This window comes from Monopterus albus, unplaced genomic scaffold (genome assembly GCF_001952655.1).
Source record: "Monopterus albus unplaced genomic scaffold, M_albus_1.0 scaffold17.1, whole genome shotgun sequence".
Taxonomy (NCBI): Eukaryota; Metazoa; Chordata; class Actinopteri; order Synbranchiformes; family Synbranchidae; genus Monopterus; species Monopterus albus.
In genome coordinates, this window is record NW_018127897.1 from 951839 (window position 1) to 971409 (window position 19571).

At 40.7% G+C, this 19571-nt stretch overlaps 2 protein-coding genes across 9 annotated transcripts in view; one reads left to right on the forward strand and one right to left on the reverse strand.

Annotated features, from left to right (window-relative positions):
• Positions 1-2747, forward strand: part of LOC109955808 (ubiquitin-like protein 7) — a 4575-nt gene extending 1828 nt beyond the window's left edge. For 4 of the 5 annotated variants that reach the window (XM_020592315.1, XM_020592319.1, XM_020592316.1 and 1 more), the window contains exons 5-11: positions 409-493; positions 586-643; positions 756-889; positions 1180-1229; positions 1315-1491; positions 1719-1829; positions 2001-2747. In XM_020592315.1, coding sequence (XP_020447971.1) covers positions 409-493; positions 586-643; positions 756-889; positions 1180-1229; positions 1315-1491; positions 1719-1829; positions 2001-2141 — 756 coding nt within the window. In that variant the 3' untranslated portion in view covers positions 2142-2747. The remainder of the gene's footprint in view (positions 1-408; positions 494-585; positions 644-755; positions 890-1179; positions 1230-1314; positions 1492-1718; positions 1830-2000) is intronic. The other variant, XM_020592313.1, reaches the window with a different exon arrangement.
• Positions 2748-6595: 3848 nt separating this feature from the next.
• Positions 6596-19571, reverse strand: part of shf (Src homology 2 domain containing F) — a 99897-nt gene continuing 86921 nt past the window's right edge. For all 4 annotated transcript variants that reach the window (XM_020592363.1, XM_020592364.1, XM_020592365.1 and 1 more), the window contains 3 exons: positions 16947-17121; positions 16631-16750; positions 6596-9962 (listed from right to left, as the gene is read on the reverse strand). In XM_020592363.1, the coding sequence (XP_020448019.1) occupies positions 9776-9962; positions 16631-16750; positions 16947-17121 (482 nt within the window). In that variant the 3' untranslated portion in view covers positions 6596-9775. The remainder of the gene's footprint in view (positions 9963-16630; positions 16751-16946; positions 17122-19571) is intronic.

A 19571-nucleotide genomic window follows, 5' to 3' on the forward strand; every position in this document is an offset into this window, starting at 1 on the left:
ATCCTTGACCTGGAGACTACTGGGCTTGAGTAATTGGATTCTTCTGCGCTGTCACTGGGATGTGGTCACGCCTGTGCTCGCAGCTCTTTACTTCTGATTGGATCACCCTAGCTGCATTTTAGTGTAAAAAGGACCACAGTAAACAAGGGGTTGGTCAGAGATTGTCCCCAACAGAAACAGAGGGCTAATTATGTCAAAAATGTTACCTTTAAAAGAGATTTCTAAAAGAAATGCACATGGATACATAAGTATCAGAATGCACTTTACACTCAGAAATCAAAACCATTTACCTGCATACAGTATGTTTTCTGCATCATATATTTAGTGTTGCATACAGCTGCTGTTCCTGATGCTGCTGCATTTGCAGTGCAAATGCCACTTACGGTACTGTCTTTTCCTCACCTCTAGGTATATAAAATGCTAACAAATAGAGAGTCGCTGGATCAGATCATTGTGGCTACACCAGGGCTTAGGTCCGACCCTGTGGCTCTAGGTAAGACCCACTCAGTTTTACCATCACACCATTGTACCATTCATGACATCATGCAGTATTCAAATAGAAACATTTTTCTTTAACCTGTTCAGGGGTGCTCCAAGACAAAGATCTGTTTGTGCAGTTCACAGACTCTAACATGCTGGATGTGTGAGTGCTGCTCGTCTTTCTTATCGGTTCTGATGCGACATATAAAAAGCAAGTATACATGCGCGCAAATGGAAGGTCATTTTAATTTGTGTTTGTTCTGTCTGTATCATAGATTAATCAGTTCACACCCAGCCCTTGTCAACGCCATCATCCTGGTCCTGCACTCTGTGGCAGGCAGCATGCCCGCTCAGTCCAGTGCCAGCTCTTCTCGCAACGTCTCGGCCAGTTCCTACAGTGATATGCCAGGTAAGCAAAAAAGAGGGCTCAGAGGAAATAGTGCAGCCACAACGAAGCTGACAGTACTTAAAATTTTTGATACAGTAGACTAATACTTATTAAATAGAGTACACAGTTTTATCTTAAACATAAGAGTAATTGTCAAAGAAAAGCTTTCATAGAAATTGATTCAGCCAGGTTATTGTTTAGATTTTCTTTCCTTCATGGTTGTGTTTTTGATTAAAGTCTGACATTCAGTCATGTTTGGTTCTGTTTTCTGAACAGATGTCCAGATAACTCAGATTGTTGTTTTCTGGCAGGAGGCTTCATGTTCGAGGGCATGTCTGACGACGAGGAAGATTTCCAGACTGTGAGTCTCTGTTTCATTCTCGACATCAGTGATCCCAAAGACGAGAACTAATCATGCTAATGGCTTTAATGTGCTTCTGAACAAGGGGAGCCCAGCAGGGCCGTCCAACAGGGGAGGGGCCCCAGGAGGAATACGACCGGTGTCTCTGAGCCACAGCGGCGCGACGGGCCCTCGACCAATAACACAGAGCGAGTTGGCAACAGCTTTGGCGCTCGCCAGCACTCCTGACAGCAGTGCAGTCACTCCCACAACAGCGAGCCAAGTGAGACAGATTTACAGTTTGAAAGAAAAATATACAACAGTCTCATGCATTTTTTTAAAACTACTGAACCAGTGTAGGATTCATTTACTTAAAACATGACACAATAAGGACATTCATGTTTTTATACCATGATCTCTGCCACAAAGCCTTGTTATATTACTGCCGATAAACACATTCAGCTTTTGTTTTTTGTTGTTTTTCTTTACTGTCATTCTGTCTTTGATTAGGTGGACCCCTCCAGTGTAGCCCCCATGCCAGCAGGTACCCCAGTCAGTAACGATCTCTTCAGCCAGGCTCTGCAGCAAGCGCTACAAGCCACCAACATGTCGGCTCTACAGGTGAGACTGAACTCGCCATTTCAATCTCACATATTCACTTCACTGAGGAAATCTACTCAAATATCAAATAATGCTTCAAATGGTAACTGCCCAGGTTATCCTTTATTGGTGCAGCTGCCAGCTTGTCTTCAGATAAAAGATGATTCTTTGAGTGTTGTTTTGTCTTGCCAGGGCCGCTGGCAGTCCCAGATGCAACAGCTCAGAGACATGGGGATCCAAGATGAGGAGCTGATGCTGAGGGCACTGCAGGCCACAGATGGTGACATCCAAGCTGCCCTCGAGCTCATATTTGCTGGAGGCCTAGGACACTGAGCCCATTCTCCACAGATACAGGTGTTTACAGAGGCGGGAGCAGCAGAAAGGTTGTCATCCTACTGCCCAGGAATGATACATTAAGGCTTCAGACAGATAATATGTAGAAATTATTATTATTACATTATTCACCACTTAAATGTACATTCAGTGCTGCTTCGGCTGATCTCCACAAAGGCCATGACAGCTTTTCTTATTGCTCTTGTAATAAATTTATCCTGCTGACTTCACCAACACCTGAAATGACCTCCTGTTTTTAATCAGTGACATCTATTGACTGCTTTTGAACTATTGGTGTGCAATTATAAGTTGTTTTTTTTTTGCTTTGTAATTGTACAATCATAAGTAGATATCTATTTATAGACTTGCAGCATTAAAGTATCTTCTCCTTAGAGCTTTGACAGTAGTACTGTTTACATTGTCACTGGTAACTGTCCTATTTGTACACTAGATGGCAGTGAAGTACTTTATTTCCATCCTGTAGTTTCAGATTATCCCAGCGAATTGTACATGCTGCTTGTTTATCTGCTTTTTCTCCCCTTGATAAATTTAAAATCGTGTTCTTGATCTGCCCTCTGTTGAACATTGTTTGATAAGCGGTAGCCATGTGTGCTCATTTTTCTAAGAGGACAGTATGCTTAGCCAGCCAGCAACATAAAATGGGAAGTTGCACAGATAAGGTGATAGCTTTATTATGCTGCTGTTCTTGTCAGAGCATTGTTACATTAGCTGAGCTCTTTTTTTCAGCCAACCTTATTACAGACGGCTACATTTGCTTTGTCTTGTTGTCTCCCATAAGGGTATTTTAGGGGAGGACATATTACCCCCACCCCCACTGTTCTCCATCTACAGTAATTGCCCTGCTTAGTTTTATTACTGCATCTGTGAATGTGACAGCTCAATCAGTGGATTGCCCTTTCATGAGCACAGCACCCAAACAGCACTTTGTGTCCGTCTGTCCCCATTACCATTTATATGCACGCACACCTGCGGGCAATTTCCACCTCTAACTGCCTCCAAGGGTATTTTAAAAAATGAAGCATTTCCATTGTGCCAAAGGAAACGGTGTCATAGCTTCAACAAAACAGCACTGAATAAAAGTGTCATTGTCTTTCATGCAAATTGACAAGGTGACAGTTTAGAAAATAGTGGAATTTTAAACCAAACAGGGATGGTATCCAGACATCTTGTTTTTAATGCTTCACTAAATTCAAATGTAGGCTACTACATATACTGGACTATATTATGTGTATTTACTACCTTTATTTCATAGACTACTCAAGCTTCTTAACTTTCAGAATATTCAAATTTACTGTGGCAAATCATCGTGTGAGGTGGTGCAGACAATCAATTGTGTGCAAAGCGGCGTCACACAAATGATATAGAAAATATGTTTGGTTCCTTTTATTGTCAGCTGAACACATTTCAAAGTAAAATTGACTATCAAGACTGTGTCTGATATTAAATCTCCATGGGAAAACTATAATAATTGATAATATAAATAATGTTTGCTGTCTACTCTTTTTTTCACCTCTTTAAATACATATATATATATATATATACTGTATTTATGAACTGGCTATCTCGGTGCCGGCAGTCCACGTGTCCATGTGTCCTATCTCCATCGGTTGAGTTGACACCGCAGATGACTGCCTCAGTTCTGTACCGGAAACAAATTCCTTGTGTGTAACATACTTGGCCAATAAAGGTGATTATCCTTATCCTTATCCTATTCCAAAATATCTAAAGGGTGTATTACATCAAAATGATAATAAAGGTGATGTTGACATGGAAGTAAAATAACCATCTGAGCCCAACACAAGTGAGAGATAAGCAGATTCTTTCTTTCCCCAGTGGGGCAGTTTTACACCCACTCACCACCATAAGTGAACTACCAACTTTGAAGAGCACTATGGGATCAGAAATAATGGAAGACCAGCTTCTCTGCCTATTCCCGCCTACTGCACTACTTTGGTTTTGAGCTCAGTATAGTCCCTCTTCACTATCACACTATCTACGCTGCACTTCAGCTCATGGTCACTGAGGTTTTGAATAGCTTTAAAGAGTTGTGAGCTTTTACACACTTTCTCTTTGTGTTCTTTTCATTTTTCAAATGTTACCACGACACGTTTGGTGGATGCATATCTGTGAAAAGTCATTTCTGTGCAGGAGCAGGAAATGGCTTAAACAACTCCGAACTTCCTTCCTAGTGAATAGAGCCTGGAGCTTTGAAGCTGGCACAAATCTGCTCAATTACTCCCAGAGTGACCAGGGATTCAAGTAATGAGCAAGGTTCTGCACCATGTCATTATGGGCAATATATGATAAGCCAATGGACAACATCAATACCAGACCTTTCATAGTGGTGTAAAAGCTGCTCTAATCAAACCTTCACAGACAGGCACAACAATATCGGTACTATTCTCTGCAGATGAAACCGTCCAACGTGCCAGAGGAGGAGGAAAGAATAAGGCTGGTATAATGTCCTCTATCTGCTTTTGTCTTTCTGAAAGGAGGCACCTCACGCGTTATTAACATATAAGGTGTGCTACCTGAGATTGCTTTCTGCCCGGCGTGACTGAGCAGAATATGAAATCAGCTTCTGATGGACACGAGGCCGTTTTATCCCCTTGTGGCTCATTCATTGCTTTCAAGCCTTGCTTTTATTCTGCCCCTTCTTTTTGTCCACAAAAGGCTCTTTGATGCATTTCATCTTAGGTACTTTAACCCTTCATGGAGCTTCTCTGGAGGAGAACAGAGCTGCGGTGGAGGCGGAGGTGGGAGTTTGAATGGAAACCTAAAATAGCAACTTCACTGCTTGTTTTGATTGAAGTTGTGGTTTTGATTGAGCCAAGTGAGATAGAAAAATTTTTAAAAAAATCAAAGCTGTAAAATGATGTGTGGAGGAAGTGACTAATTCCCTTTTTTGTTAGTTTTCTTTGAAATTTTCACAAGTTGCTTGACTCTATATAAAGTATTTATGCAGCCAAGAAAACAGCTTAAACACATCAAGTGATAGAATAATGTTTGTTTTTACTCATGACCATATGAAAATGTTTGTTTTTGTGACATACAGTATGTGTCTGTAGCTGCCAACAGCTTGCTGTCAGAGATACAGAGACAGCCCTCTGTTTGGTTGTCAGCAAGTCTGAGGTGTGTGCATGACAGATTCTGCCTGCCATCAAACTACTGGACAGGCTGTGAATGCTCAGTTTCCTCTCAGCAACCCCTGCCTGTGCCCTTTCCGAATGTCTGCCAACTGTTATGTGGCCAGACTTTGCTCTGTTAAAACGGTTTTTGTTGACACAGTGTAACAATTCTAAAAATGATCTTAGAATAAAGGATTAGGGATTTCATGCTTCAAAACCGCTGAACTGAGTGCTAAACTTTCTCCATTTAGTAACACCCCAGAGGGTGTCATAGCCTGTGAGTACTGTATTGATGTGTCTAACAAAAGAGTATCCACAATCGGAATGGAAACTATAGTGCATATAGTACAGCTTTTATACAGGTGATACACATGCATTAATACTGACTGAAAACATGTTTGATATATAGTACATAACAATTCAACAAAATATTATATTGTAAAACAAAAAACAATGACTGATTAGAAAATCGGTGTTGTAGAAGAGCATCCATAAAACATAGGTTTGGTGGTATTTGTATCGACAGAAACATACAATTCTAGGGAATAGAGACAGATTCAGTTGGCACACTTCCAGTTAATTAATTCAAAGTAATTGCTAGCATAACCTGGAGGAGCTTTTTGTCGGTGCTCAGCAGGTCGTCTGAAAATGCAAAACTGTAAACACTGCCTTATTCAAATAGAGAGAATTACATTTTTAGTAATAAAAGAATATTGAATAGGGATTTTTTTTTTCAAGGAATTTATTATTTGTCCTATAATTAGTATATACAGGGTCCTCCCAGAAAATGTCTTAGAAAATGAGTAGGAAATAATTACAGACACAAAAAAGAAGGTGTTATCACTGAAATCAACAGTGCTTTTCTGTCTAACGTTGGATGGCTAAGAAATGTCTTCTAACTTGAGGCAAAGACTTTTTTTCAGATGCTAATATGCGTATCAAAGAGGTGTGTGATTACCGGAAGCAGGAAACCTCACTGTGGTAAACTATGGACAGGCAACCAAATGTTACTGGGATGAACAGCAGAGTGAAGAGAATATTACAAAACTGTGCTCCAAAGTGGATCGATAGAGAACAAGTGCTGGAGCACTGGCTTGATAATATTCCCAGCATTTTGTCCTTGACTCAAACAATGGTTGCTCTTCGCTGTTTATCGAAAGGCTTCACCATGGTAACTGGTGATGGTGAAGATACAGGAAGGGGCTTTTCTCCTTCTAAACAAGTGTGTGTTTGCTTTACTTTGTCAGCTGTGTAAAACAAAAAGAAAATGGTTGAGTGAATCACACAATAAATCATAAACCCAGTTTTATTTATTTTGAACCTTGATGCCTCGATGTCCCCATACAATACATTCAATATATACATTTGGCCATGAGGGACTGTACAGAGATATGCTATAATAGTGCATACATACGTGGCACAAAAATGTACACAAAGGAAACTCATACATGCCACTTTACCACAGTAAAGTGATGCACAAGATACACACAGGGCAAGTCAATGGCTGACGGATGCTTACAGCAGTACACACACGCACGCACACCCACACAAACACTGTTTCATGCTTGCACAATTGTGTGTACACACGCACACAGTTTAAGACACTTCTGAGGGAGGAGAAGGGCTCATTCAGGTTCTTAGAACAGAAAAACACAGATGTGAGGAATGTGTCTGCTGATCGCAACAAATCCCTCCCCCTGTCAGAACCCAATCTCCTCTGTCCCTCCCTTATTCTCCCCTTTCTTCAAAGCTAAGGCCTCTCTCTAGACAGTGCGGCCATCATACACAGGCTCTCTCCTATAGTAGAGTCATGAGCAGCAGTAACTAAATAAAGAGCCTTTACTGTTTAACAGGGAACATTCGGAGCATAAAAGGATTCATAACACATATAGTTTATTTTAAATTTGCATTTCTTCTTAGGATATCCTCTCTCAAGGAAATACATAGGTCCATTTTGGCAACATACTACAGTGTTTCCAAATAAAACTGAAGATGTTGCCTCATCACATGAACAGACACACTCATATGACATACTTAGCAGATGACGTTGACATATGTCTGCTCACTTACTGCACCAACAAAATAAATGTCTGCATACGTCCCACTTTCTGCAAACTACTTTTACTAATCAGGTCAATATGCTGATTACATTTCTTCCCTGTGGACATGTTGTACCATCACAATTGTCAGAAACATATGGCGGAGGCACACACTCCAATCATTTTCCCTTCAGTGACTGCAGTTTATAGTTGCATAGCACACAGCGGCGATACAAAGCCAACACTGATTTGACTTTGTACATATATGCTTGTAAAGTCATTTTCAGACTGGACAAAGCCAACCCCAACATTTTCACTTGGATGTGCTCATTAAACCAGCAAATGATTTTTACAACTCATAAGACTGGCAAAGATTTCTTGTGAATAGACAGTCTGACCACATGAGCATTAAGCACTCTCATTAGATCCTTCATACTGTTGGTAAATCAGTGCCTTCTTGCTGTGATTGGTTAAAATATTTGTTACAATTTCAGGCAGTTAGAATAACATTCAGACAGCTGGCCACAATACAGACATGCCATTCCTATGAGTTGCTAAAATCAAATGTGGTTAATGTGGTTAAATACAAGAACAAAAGAAAATTAGTGAATCAACGAGCTGCATTCTAGTTTTTCAAGTTCGGGGGAGAAAAAAGGCTGCAACAACCGAAAAGGTTCAAGCAATAACTGTCACCAGCTTGTACCAGCAATGTTAAACACACACTGGAACCCAGAAAGTTTGTGCACACATTTCCATATGCATACAAATAATGAATGTGTCAGACAAATGCATTCTCACATCCACACAAGCACATGTGGTAGCAGAGGCTTGAAGACAGAGAGATTTTAATGCTTAGTGGAAGCATGACAGCTTGAAGGTAGGTGGTTAACTGGTTCAAACAGGCTGAGATGTGATTGATTGATTGGGTGGGGGTGGGGGGTCCGCGGTCATCTCTCAGGTGAGGCTTGACAATCCTGTTGATCAGGAGACACCATGACTTGTACCTCTGAGTCAGGCCACTGAGGCAAACGTGCATTTAGCAGAACTGGAAACAACAAAAATGCAAAACACCACAGTAAGAGAGGCTGGAGTAGTCCTAAGAAATACAACCACATCGGTACAGAACAATGAGGGCGAGGGGGCCGCTGGGCAGTCACAAAGGAGTAACACATCAGTAATAATCACCCCAGAATAAATTACAGTCACAGAACAATCATTAAAAGCAGAACTGCAAATCGGCTGATCTAGCGGACTGATCTGACCCATGCATTATAAGGTATTAACCAAACATTTGTTACTGACATCACACAGTATCATATTAATGACTATACATACAATTGCTGATCTGTACAATCAGTTTTTTATGAAAATGTTTTCATACTAAAAATTCTGGGTTACCTCTATTCAAAAAAGCACATTCCTCAAACGGGTAATTCAATTTCAGGGGAACTGGGAATGTCGAAGGGAGGGCAGATCGATATCTGCATTCCCGTTGTACCTATTGATCTGGAGATGGACGAAGGAAATTGATTTTCTGAGGTAGACAATGCAGGCATATTTCATTCCCCTGATGCAAAGCCATTCTAAGCAGGGGTAGCGGGGCTAATTTGGTCCATTTGGAAAGGCTCTGGTCTCTAGCCTCAGCCAATTGTACTGTGGTGAATGGGTTGACCCATCCATCATGCTCTCCTGCCTGTCTCACCACTGTGGCACTTACACTGTCTTTGGTGTGATACACCCCCTCAGTGATGGATAGTAGACAGCATGGACTATGACAAGATAGAGAGATCAGTCTGCACAGCTCACAGGCCTGTTGTCTCTGCGCAGCTGGGGACACACCATTCATACAAGGCCACTTTATTCAATATTCTGGCCAGTGTATGGGGCCCATGTGGACAATACCTCTCAACATGCCTCATAAATGTCGCTTCCCTTACACGGCTCCTATAATCTTCAAGTCCCCTTACAAACAATTACAGTATTAATAGAGCCTTAACCAAATAAGAAAATCAGACCAGTTTGTTCTTACACAATTGTCGTGATGTGCACTCTTAGAAAAAAAGAGAAACATATTATAGTAAAAGGTACATCCCAGTGAGAAATGTTTCAGTGTTGTACCTTTCTTTTTGTGAGTGCTGAGTGCTAAGGGAAATCAGCTCAAGAACCAATGTCCATCTGATAGTCTGTGATGTAATGAAGTGGGTGTTGGTCATAAATAAAGTAACATAAAAATTTCTGCAACACTGAGTCTGTATATATGATATAGTATGCAGCTGGCCTTCAAAACAGGTCTGGAATCAGTCGGCCAGTGAGGTGTATCAGGATCAGCAGTTGTTCTCCTTCCCATGAGCCGACAGGGCATTGTCCAGAGGGACAGGAAGAATTGGGCCACAAGTTGCCCCAGTGAGTACAGCAGGGGGAGGACACCTGCAGGTGACCCAAAACACTATAGTGTCCTGATGGCTACAGGGTAGAGCAGGGACATGTGTTCAGCACCCTTGATGGGCAGCTTGCGGCTGGAGTAGAAATGGATTATCTCAGGCACGCTGTCAAAAGGGCAGCTGTTCTGGCCCAGGATGTACTTGTTCTCCTTTGTCCGTGACAGCTTCATGTGCATGAAGCCCTGGCTGCTCCTGATGACAGATGGAGACAAAAGACAGTTTTGTGTGTTAGCATGCTAACATTTGCTAATTAGCTTGAAAAAAAAAACAGTAAAGTGGACACTGACAGGAATGACAATGAATTAGCAGGGTTTCATAAAACAAAGTGTAAGAGAACAAGTGAGTGGATGGCATCACATGGGAGCCATGAATGTCGCTATAAAACTACATAAAAAATAAAATTTTGTGCCAGTCCATCTTGTAGATTTTATATTATTCTGCTGGAGAAGTGGAATCTGTACTGCTGATGACTACATGAAAAACCAGGGGATAACCAAAGTCATTTGGATGTACACAACCAGTCAAACGTTTGGATACACCTTCCAAATGAACTGAATGGGAATACAGATATCTGTACACAATTTCATGGCAGTCCATCCAACTGTTGAGATATTTCAGTCTGGACCAAAGAGGTGGACTGACCGGCTGAGAGACAGACCCTGCCATACTTAGAGTCATGCCACTAGTATGGCAAAAAAAGTAATTTAAAAGGAAGTATGTTAAGTATGTCAGTATGAGCCTGAATAAATGTGAAGCTCAACAGATCACGACTCCTTCACAACTCCTTTCTCATGTCCTCCCACTGTACTTGCTCTCTGCAGGACGTGATAATGTTCTGAAAGTGGGGATTACCTATGATAACTTTGGAGCTGTATGGAGAGGAGACTAAAAGGCAGGCCTGCTGAAGGTGCTGGGTTTCACACCCAGAGCATAAGGATGAGGCTAATGAACCCCCAGGATAAATCACTTAAGCCACACCAATAAATGCACAGCAAATTAAAAGCTCCCTGTGTGTTTCTAGGAGCCTTCGATCAATACATTTTACAGCTTGCTAGTAATCTTAAGCTCTTAGAATAGAAAATTACTTTTTCTGAGCTGTTAAGTGATGCAACAGTAAGCTTTAGCAAGGAAGTGATACAAAACTAATGGTCTCTATATCCTGCTGTAAATATACAGTTTGATAATTTGTAGTCACAAACACATTAGCATAATAGCTTTTTTAAATTAGCAGTCAATACTTCAAGCAAGTTATGATAGCTGTAGGCCCAGATACTATTTACTCACTGGCTGCGAGTGGGCATTATGGCACGCCATCAACGTAATATGCACCACTTCTTTCCAGCTCACTAAACCCCCACCTATTCTACTTTATATCATGTTATTTTTGCCTTAATTTGAAATGTGGTCCCTGTTGCTGAATTGCAAAAGAAAAAACTGGCTATAGGGAGGACAATAATGCAAGTTTTCAATTATACTGAAAGAAAGCAAAGAGAAAACAAAACAAAACCAAGGATTACTATTTCGCACTAGGCCTTTCTGTGACATGGAACCAAACACACCAATTAAGGAAAGCAGCAAAACTGCAAACCCATTGATTTATGAGGTTAGTCACTGTGGATCCATGTTATTTTCTTTTTGCATTTTGACTGTTCCAAAGATGTTGTGGACTGCGCACATGCAGCATACATGTGCACGAGGTGTAAAGTAGGGCAGATATTATTCTGCCAGCAAAGGGTGTGGAAATATTATTCCAGTGGTAGCAGACATAAGCACACATTTCAGACTGGATAAGATACAGTGAAAAGAGATAGGTCAGGACTGTTGATGAGGTGTAGAACCTTTATCACAGGCCACGCTGCTCTTTTCTATATGTATTTGTTTCTATTCTTGATTATCAACGAAGCAACTAAAATGAAATCCATGGGTTTGATTTCACTAAATATATTCCCACTGAAAATATACGCACATATGTGTGGATATGCCCATTATCAATGACAAACAGAAGCAGGAACTGTGCTTTAGGCACAGTGAACATAAGGCAAGTCCATTATTTACTTATCTTGTAATTACATGAGCAAAGCCTGTGGATATATTCTTTCCCTGAGAGAAACTAGCACAGAGATAACACTTGGTATCTAAAAATTATGTACAGGGTTCAATTTAGGGACATCCATCAAGAATAAGAACACAGTGAAACTGTGATGGCTTTCTGTGAGGTTATTCTTTATTTCAAGAGACTGATCGTTTTTTAAGGATTCTGTGCTAATGATTATGATTATGATTAATAATATTATTATAGAGAAAGAGAGATAATTAAGTTGTGAAATCCTACATACTGTTTATGGCAAATGATGGAGAATATTTCAAATACATCATTGCTAACATTTTTTGTTTTATAGGTGAGCTGAGCTAGAAAGCTACAGGCTTAAGTAAACACAACTATCAGACTTCTCCATTACCGTGCCCCTGGCCTCGATGTTCGATCATGTCATTAACAAGTTCATCATGATCTGAGGAGAGCAGGGCGTAATTCCCCTGCCAGATGTCTCTATAATCCTAGTATTCTGCACATCGTGCCAGGAGAGCTTATTAAGAACAAACAAACAAAAAAAATCCAAAAAAATTTCCCTGCAAAGTGCATTTGATGAAATTTCCTGCGGAGCACTGAGAGACAGGTGTTAGGTTACACAGAGCCACACTTAAAAAGGCAAACACATCAATAGCATCATTTTTGGATTCCCAGCTGATTTTCCATTCGGTGTTCAGGGCTGCTTATCATATTACAGTCCTGCAGAGACAGAAACCAGGGCAAGAGAGCAATGCAGCAAGGTTGCTGATAAAATGAACACAAGGCTACTTTGGAGAATACAGGCCTTTGTGGTGTTATCTTATCCCTGTGTTTTGGGCTTCTATTGTCTAATCAAGATTAATCTCACTGTGGAGGTCTGTCGTCCTTTTTATTGAGGTTTATGCCTTTGATTTGAGCCCTGTACTCTTCAGAGCAGCAACAGCCTGACAGCAATCATCACTTATCCTCGCCTTCAACATATTGTATTGCTTCATGAATTATACTCTTGGTGTTAAGAATCTATGGCATCGGGAAAAGCTCAAGTCATTTCCCAAAAGATAATGATTCTTGACAATAAGAGATGACCTTTTTAAGCATGATTGGGCATCAGATACCCTGTGTGCCCATTATTTCACAAGGGCACAAACTGAATGAGTCGACCCAGGTTGGTCCCTACCTTTACAACTGATGGCAATGGTTACAGTTAGTGGTATGAAGCAGGCTAAGTTTAAGAAACAAAAGCTGTCATGTAGGTTCAATGTGCACCAAGCAAGAAGACAATTTTTTTTAACTTGTTGCTTGGATTGCATAAATAGGCAGCAAAAAGTCAGATTTGATATTAGTTTTGTGTTCTAGATAGTCACTGTCTCATCTGTGCCACACAGAGTAAATATTTTGTGTCTAAACATAATAAAAAAAAAACACCATAAAAACAGGAGGTTATCTATGGAAGAGGAGTTACAATGTGGACACAAAAGACCTTTTGGTTGTTCTTTCAATTGGCTGTTTAGCTTCCTCTTGTCTCTGCCCTGGCGTCAAACACATTCGGTGGGATAGATTTCCTTCTCTCACTAACAATTTCTCTGCTCAGGCAGTGGAAACACGCTGCGCGGAGCTCTCTCGACGAAGTGAGATACAGGATGACACTTTGCTCTGAGACACTTGTGAAGGTTTTAATATGTTTCAACCCCCTTAAAGGGTTTCTCTCCACAGAGAGAAAAAGAAAGAGGGGTGAGGAGTAAATGAATAGAAAAAAAGGTGAGGAGGGCACAACAGAGGGAAAATGCTCTGTGTCAGGCCAGATACCTCTCAAGGTTGGGGGTCTCAGCAACGTCTGTCTTTATCAATAATGCAATGCACATATGGACCATCTCATGGCCTTATGCATTTTTCAGCAACCTCAGACATGGAGGATCTTCACCTTGGGCTTCCACTCAATTGCAGAGGCAGAAGGGGAGATGGCCTTGTGTGAGTGGGCTGAACTCAGAATCACCTCTGTCTGCAGTGTGGTGGCACCTGTCATTCCCCAGAATCGGCCCGCTGATGATTTTTTTTAGGCCAAAGGCACAAAATATAAGGTTCTGTGACACTCAGGATCTGTCACACAAATGTGACTACACACACACAGAAGCAGACCCCTTCAAAAAACATTTCTATGCTATTAGGATGCTATGCTATCTAGCAAATGCAGTAAATTGTGAGCAGTTTGCTGTGTTATCATATACAGATGGGTGTCAGTTTAAAGAAAAACCTGAATCAATGAGTGGTTTCTTCCAAGATGACAGTGCCCCCATCCACAGGGCACAAGGGGTCACTGACTGGTTCAATGAGTATGAAAAGGATGAGAATCATATGCTGTGGCCTTCACACACACACCAGATCTCAACCCAGCTGAACACCTATGGGAGGTTTTGGAGCAATGTGTTAGACAGCATCTTCACTGCCATCATGAATATCTTTTGGGAAGAATAATATCCATCCCTCCTGTAGAGTACCAAGATATTTTTTTTCTGCTGGCTAAAAGGCCAGACCATGCTATCCTGCAGTTTCCAGAGTCACAGGGACTAAATGGCTCTGCTACACTGACACAGAGTTTTCTCAGCATCTTTTCCTCTTCTTTTATACCTCAGTGTGGCAAACTGTTATGGCTGTTACAGAAGTCATCTCACACCTTGCTTTTATAGATTCTCCAAACTGTGGCCTCTGTATCAGAGAGGCAGGCCTGTGGCAAAAAAACAGCACAGCTACAGTAAAGCTTCCCTTCACCTTACCAACCAAGGTGCCCATTAGTAAGACACTCGGCGGTACTCCTCTATCATCTACTCTAATCGTGCAGATCATTACTGTGGGTCAACCGGACAGTTTGGGATGTGAATATGTGTAACTACATGAATGTTAGTAAGCCCATTACTGAAGCAGAAGGTTGAAACACTTTTAAACACACACTAAATAAAAATAAAACTTTAATTTAAGATGGAATACTTAGCTTTTATTACTTCTTTCTGGCTTTACAAAAATAGATGGATATACAGATGGACGGACCTTTGTTTATTCTCCAGAAATGAATTGGTGCTCATTACAGGTAGCTAGCTCCATGTTCCTATATGACATCTAAAGCATATTTGGAGATATGGGTCTTGTTCACTGTGGTCTTACTTAGTTCTACCTGTTTGGTAGTTTTTCATTTAACACTGAATTATAGGCTGTTTTAACTAGCTGGTTCTCAATTGTATGAGTGGATGAATATTCTTCTGTGTGTGTGTGTGTGTGTATTTGTGTGTTTACCACAGAAGAACGCTGCTGGCACTTCTGAAGATTTTTCTTACAGTGAGTAATGTATTCTTACTTAATGGTATTTAAAGTGATATTACATTTATATCGGTTTTATCTCTCTCAGCAATGTCACATTCCATTATTTTGTGTTGTAGTGATGAAACTCTGTAGTGCCTTAAGAACAAATACTATGCAATAACAATATGCATCCATTGTTACCATCTCCGTTTTCAATTTCCAGTTCTTATATGCATTCTGTGTTCCTTTATATATTTGACATGGATGGAGTATATCTAAATTATCCTTCAGTTTTGCCTGCTTCAATGTGATACTCACGGCCGGGCTGTGTGAATGTGTGATGACATGTATGTGTTTTAAAATGTTTATGTTTGGGATGTTTAATATTCAACCAGTCAGACAGATATTTAATTTCTTTTGTTTGTAGTCAGACACAGCCGGTAACAGGTCAGCAACCCAGCACTTAGGATGTCATGCTTTGTATCTGTCAGTAAGGCAGAAAAAGAAGCAGTCACACAAACATAAGCAGATGATTGGTCACTGAGACGAGAAGTTAGACAGGCAGCCAGCCACAGTATCGTTAACAAAATTGGAGCAGTGAGCAGTATTGTGTTTGCCTGCCAAAACATATAAGCATCCAGCTAGGTGACCTCTGCTGTAATAACAAAGGCTAATCAGTGTCTCTCAGCATATTGCAGTTTCATTCCATCTAAAGGTCATCACAGCAAATTTTCTTAACGTCATATGGTCGAGCCTGCCTTATAATGCAAAAAAGAAAAACATAATAAAGATTTTATAGCTGATAGCTCAAGCAAATTTAAATTCCACAGTTGGTTTCACCTTCTTTTTTTTCCAAGTTTCAGGAGCAAATTTCTTTCCTGTTTCTGCTGCTGTTGCACTGACACCTGGCCCTGACAACTGGCAGTGAGAATCATTAAACCAAGCCCAGCAAAGCTGCACATTTCAGCCTGAAGAATGGGATATAACTGCACTGCAGGCCTTCAAGCTAAAGTAACCTGTACTGTTACAGGGTTCATGGGTCGCTGAAGAAGAGCCCCATTAATTGAGTTGTGGGCACATCAGCACATCAAGGTGACGACAGTGATAGAGGGGTCACCAGGGACAGGTGGGGAACTAGGGAGGAGCAGGATGTAGGTGGGAGGTAGAGGTCTGAAAGGTGAAAATTATTACCATGCTGAAAAAACCAAGTCAGCAGACTACTCAGGCACAGGTATACAAGGACCTTTACAAGCAGTTTGTTGGACTGGTCAACACTGTGTACTCTACCGACAGGTATGTGTACTGCTATGGCACTTGGTACTTGTTTCTGTCTTCTTTGGCCAAATCACAGAAAAATATACTTAACTGACTTTTACAGACATTCGATTTTCATAACTCTCTGACACTTTATTACTTTTCCTTCAGCTGTCATGTGCACTTGTGTATCCAATACTGTAGTGTTTGTGGCTTGTTATCTCAGAAAAGAGAGTGATGTTCTTACTTAAGGGAGAGGGAGTAGTCATTCTTGCTGGTCTCGCTGTTTCTCACTAGGTAACTGGCCTCCTTACAAAGCCTGAGCAGAGACTCGGCATCTGTTCGGCTGATTGCTCCATGGTACCAGCTAGAGTGAACAATAAGAAAAGGGGAGCAAAATGGAAGGAGAAAACAGAATGCTCAGAATAAGCAGACCATAGAAACAAGGAGCTGAAACAAAGGGTCAAACCCACTTGTAAACACATCTTTAACAAAAGGTCTGGCGTATTTGAAATTATTTAACATTTCTAGACAAAACAATACAACACCAAGATTTGACTCACAACTGGCTTTCCAGAGGCATGGTTGGGTCAATACGCTCCCCAAGAGAGGAGCTGCAGTGGTCCAGCGAAGTCATTTTGGTGTTGACCAGACAACCACTGGAGTGTCGCTGCAGCGGACGAGCTTTTCCCTCCTTCGTAGGTGACATTCGAGACTTCTCCACACCATCAAACTGGACTGTAATACAGGAAAATACAAGGGCTGAAACACTTTATTCTGAAAGGGTAACTTTAATATTTGAATAGCATTCACAGCTTATATATTAATACACTTGAGCTAGACTTCAGGTTAAGGCCACTTAAAAAAGGTTGAGCACTTAACAGGAAGTAAATATTTGTAAAAGTTATGGTGTAAACTGTGTTAAATGTCTCTGCTCAGTTAGATCAGCATAGTGTGTGAGAACCAAAATCCAGGTTGTGCATTTACATACAGACACATTGTTGCTCTCATTCAAATGAAGGACATGTGTACACAGTGGAGGGCTCATAAATCAATCCCTCTCCACTGTGTACACATTCCAGAGAGAGAAAATACAAATACCTACCAAACTTCCTCCAAACCACTCAGACCACCACGTCTGTAAATACAGACATACGTACTGTATATGTATACTAGAGTACATATGAACATAAAGTCATGCAAACAAGCACAGTTGGAAAATTCATATGCACACATAAAAATGCTCACACACACATACATCACTTTTCAAGCGTACATACTTCAAGTTAAACATTAAACTAACTTTCATACTCTCACGGTCAACTGTGGACATGACAAGCTCCCACAGCAACCTCACAGGGAAGTGCTTGTCAGTAGGTGGGGGCTGGTGGTGAACGCTGCTCATGACATGACTGGTGGAGGTCAATTCACAGCGTTTATGTTTATTTAAACAATCTAACATAAGAACAAAAGTAAAGATAATTTTCAAGTGAAAGTGACTTTGCACTTCTGGCAGAGGGTTATGGAGGCACTGGAGGTTGGTGTAGCTGTGTGGTCATCCATGTGTGTTTTAGCCATTTTTCCTCAGTCATCCATCACTATAATTGATGTCACAGCACTGTTGGTGTTGAAAGACCTATTTAGAGCCACTGACACGCTTCTCAAGCAATAACGGAGGGCCGGCTTCCTACTATATCAACCGTATGACAAGCTTTAGCTGGACACTGCTGGCTCCTTAAAGGTTTAAAAACGCATCAAAGCTGAGCCCTTGGAAGGAGCTAATGTAGTATGAAACTCACAGAAAGCAGACTGTGTTGGCCTTTGCAGTTTTCTGTCACTAATGGCCGGTCTTGCATCTAGTGTTTAATTACCTAGCAGAATATGACAACTACTGTACAAACAGGCACTGTGACCTTCACAACATGTTGATGGAGATGAGACTGTGCAGTCAGGAGTGGCCAAGTGTTCCTGAGTCAGACTGGGTGGAAGATCTGGCACTATCAATCAGTCAATTTAGGCTATATGAGACAACACCATGTCAACATATGTATTTCAATGAGGTTGTGTACATCTCTAAGTAGAGGTAAACACATGTGACCTTCTGTAAATGCTCAGGATGAAACAACACATACAAATGGTAAAAATATAACTCTCAAGCACCAGCGGGCTTTCAGAAAAGTTAACAGAACTAAATAACAAAAAGGAATTATAATATATGATAGAATTATCGATTAATTAAATTAAAACTGAGATACATGTGTGTTGGCCTTCATTAAATATCAGAACTAGAAAATGTTTGTATTGTACTTTCTTCATAAATTTTCTTAAAAACCGATTAACAATTATTAAAATAGTTGCAATCATTTTTATGTTGAGTGAGTAATCGATTAAAAATGTGGTGGTTGCTTGGGCACCCTGGTCAAATGTAACATGATCCAATCTTTCACAAAAGAAACAACAGTTGCAATCATTTTTATGTTGAGTGTAATCGATTAAAAATGTGGTGGATGCTTGGGCACCCTGGTCAAATGTAAAATGATCCAATCTTTCACAAAAGAAACAAACAAACAAAAAAACACAACATTTGAGACGCCTCTGATTTATCATGTGACCGTTTGGGGAAGGCCCCAGCCCTGCGTTGGGAACCACCAGATTAAACTGCCTAAATGTAGGAAGTCTAGTTAAAGTTTACTTTGACTTTCATTAAATTTCACTAGTAATCCAGATGGATTCTTATTTAAATAAAGTTTGAATGCAAAACCTCTACTTGTTTTTTCTTGACAGCATAATAAGTCCTTTTACTGAAGTTTAGGACATGCTGTTGTTTCAGCTCAAGCCACCAGGGGCTCCCCTTCACCTCCACACTCAACTCCAGGTTGAACTTGCTGGCCTTGAGCTCACTAATGCTCCCTAAACATAAACTCAAGGAAATTATTATTTCAAATGAATCTGGCTACTTTTGTTGTCTTGGCCTCTGCACCTTTGTTCATTATGGGTCTACAGCCAAATCTTTAAATGTCAGCCAAATTGCACTGTTGCATGACAGCTGGGTAAATTGTGGCTCTGACCTCAGATCCATGAAAGACAGTGAGCTGAGGCTTCACTTCCTCAGGGTATGATACTCGCAGTACAAGCAGTCAAACGATGCTCCTGTGTTGTATGTAATTCCACACAGAAGATGCTATTAG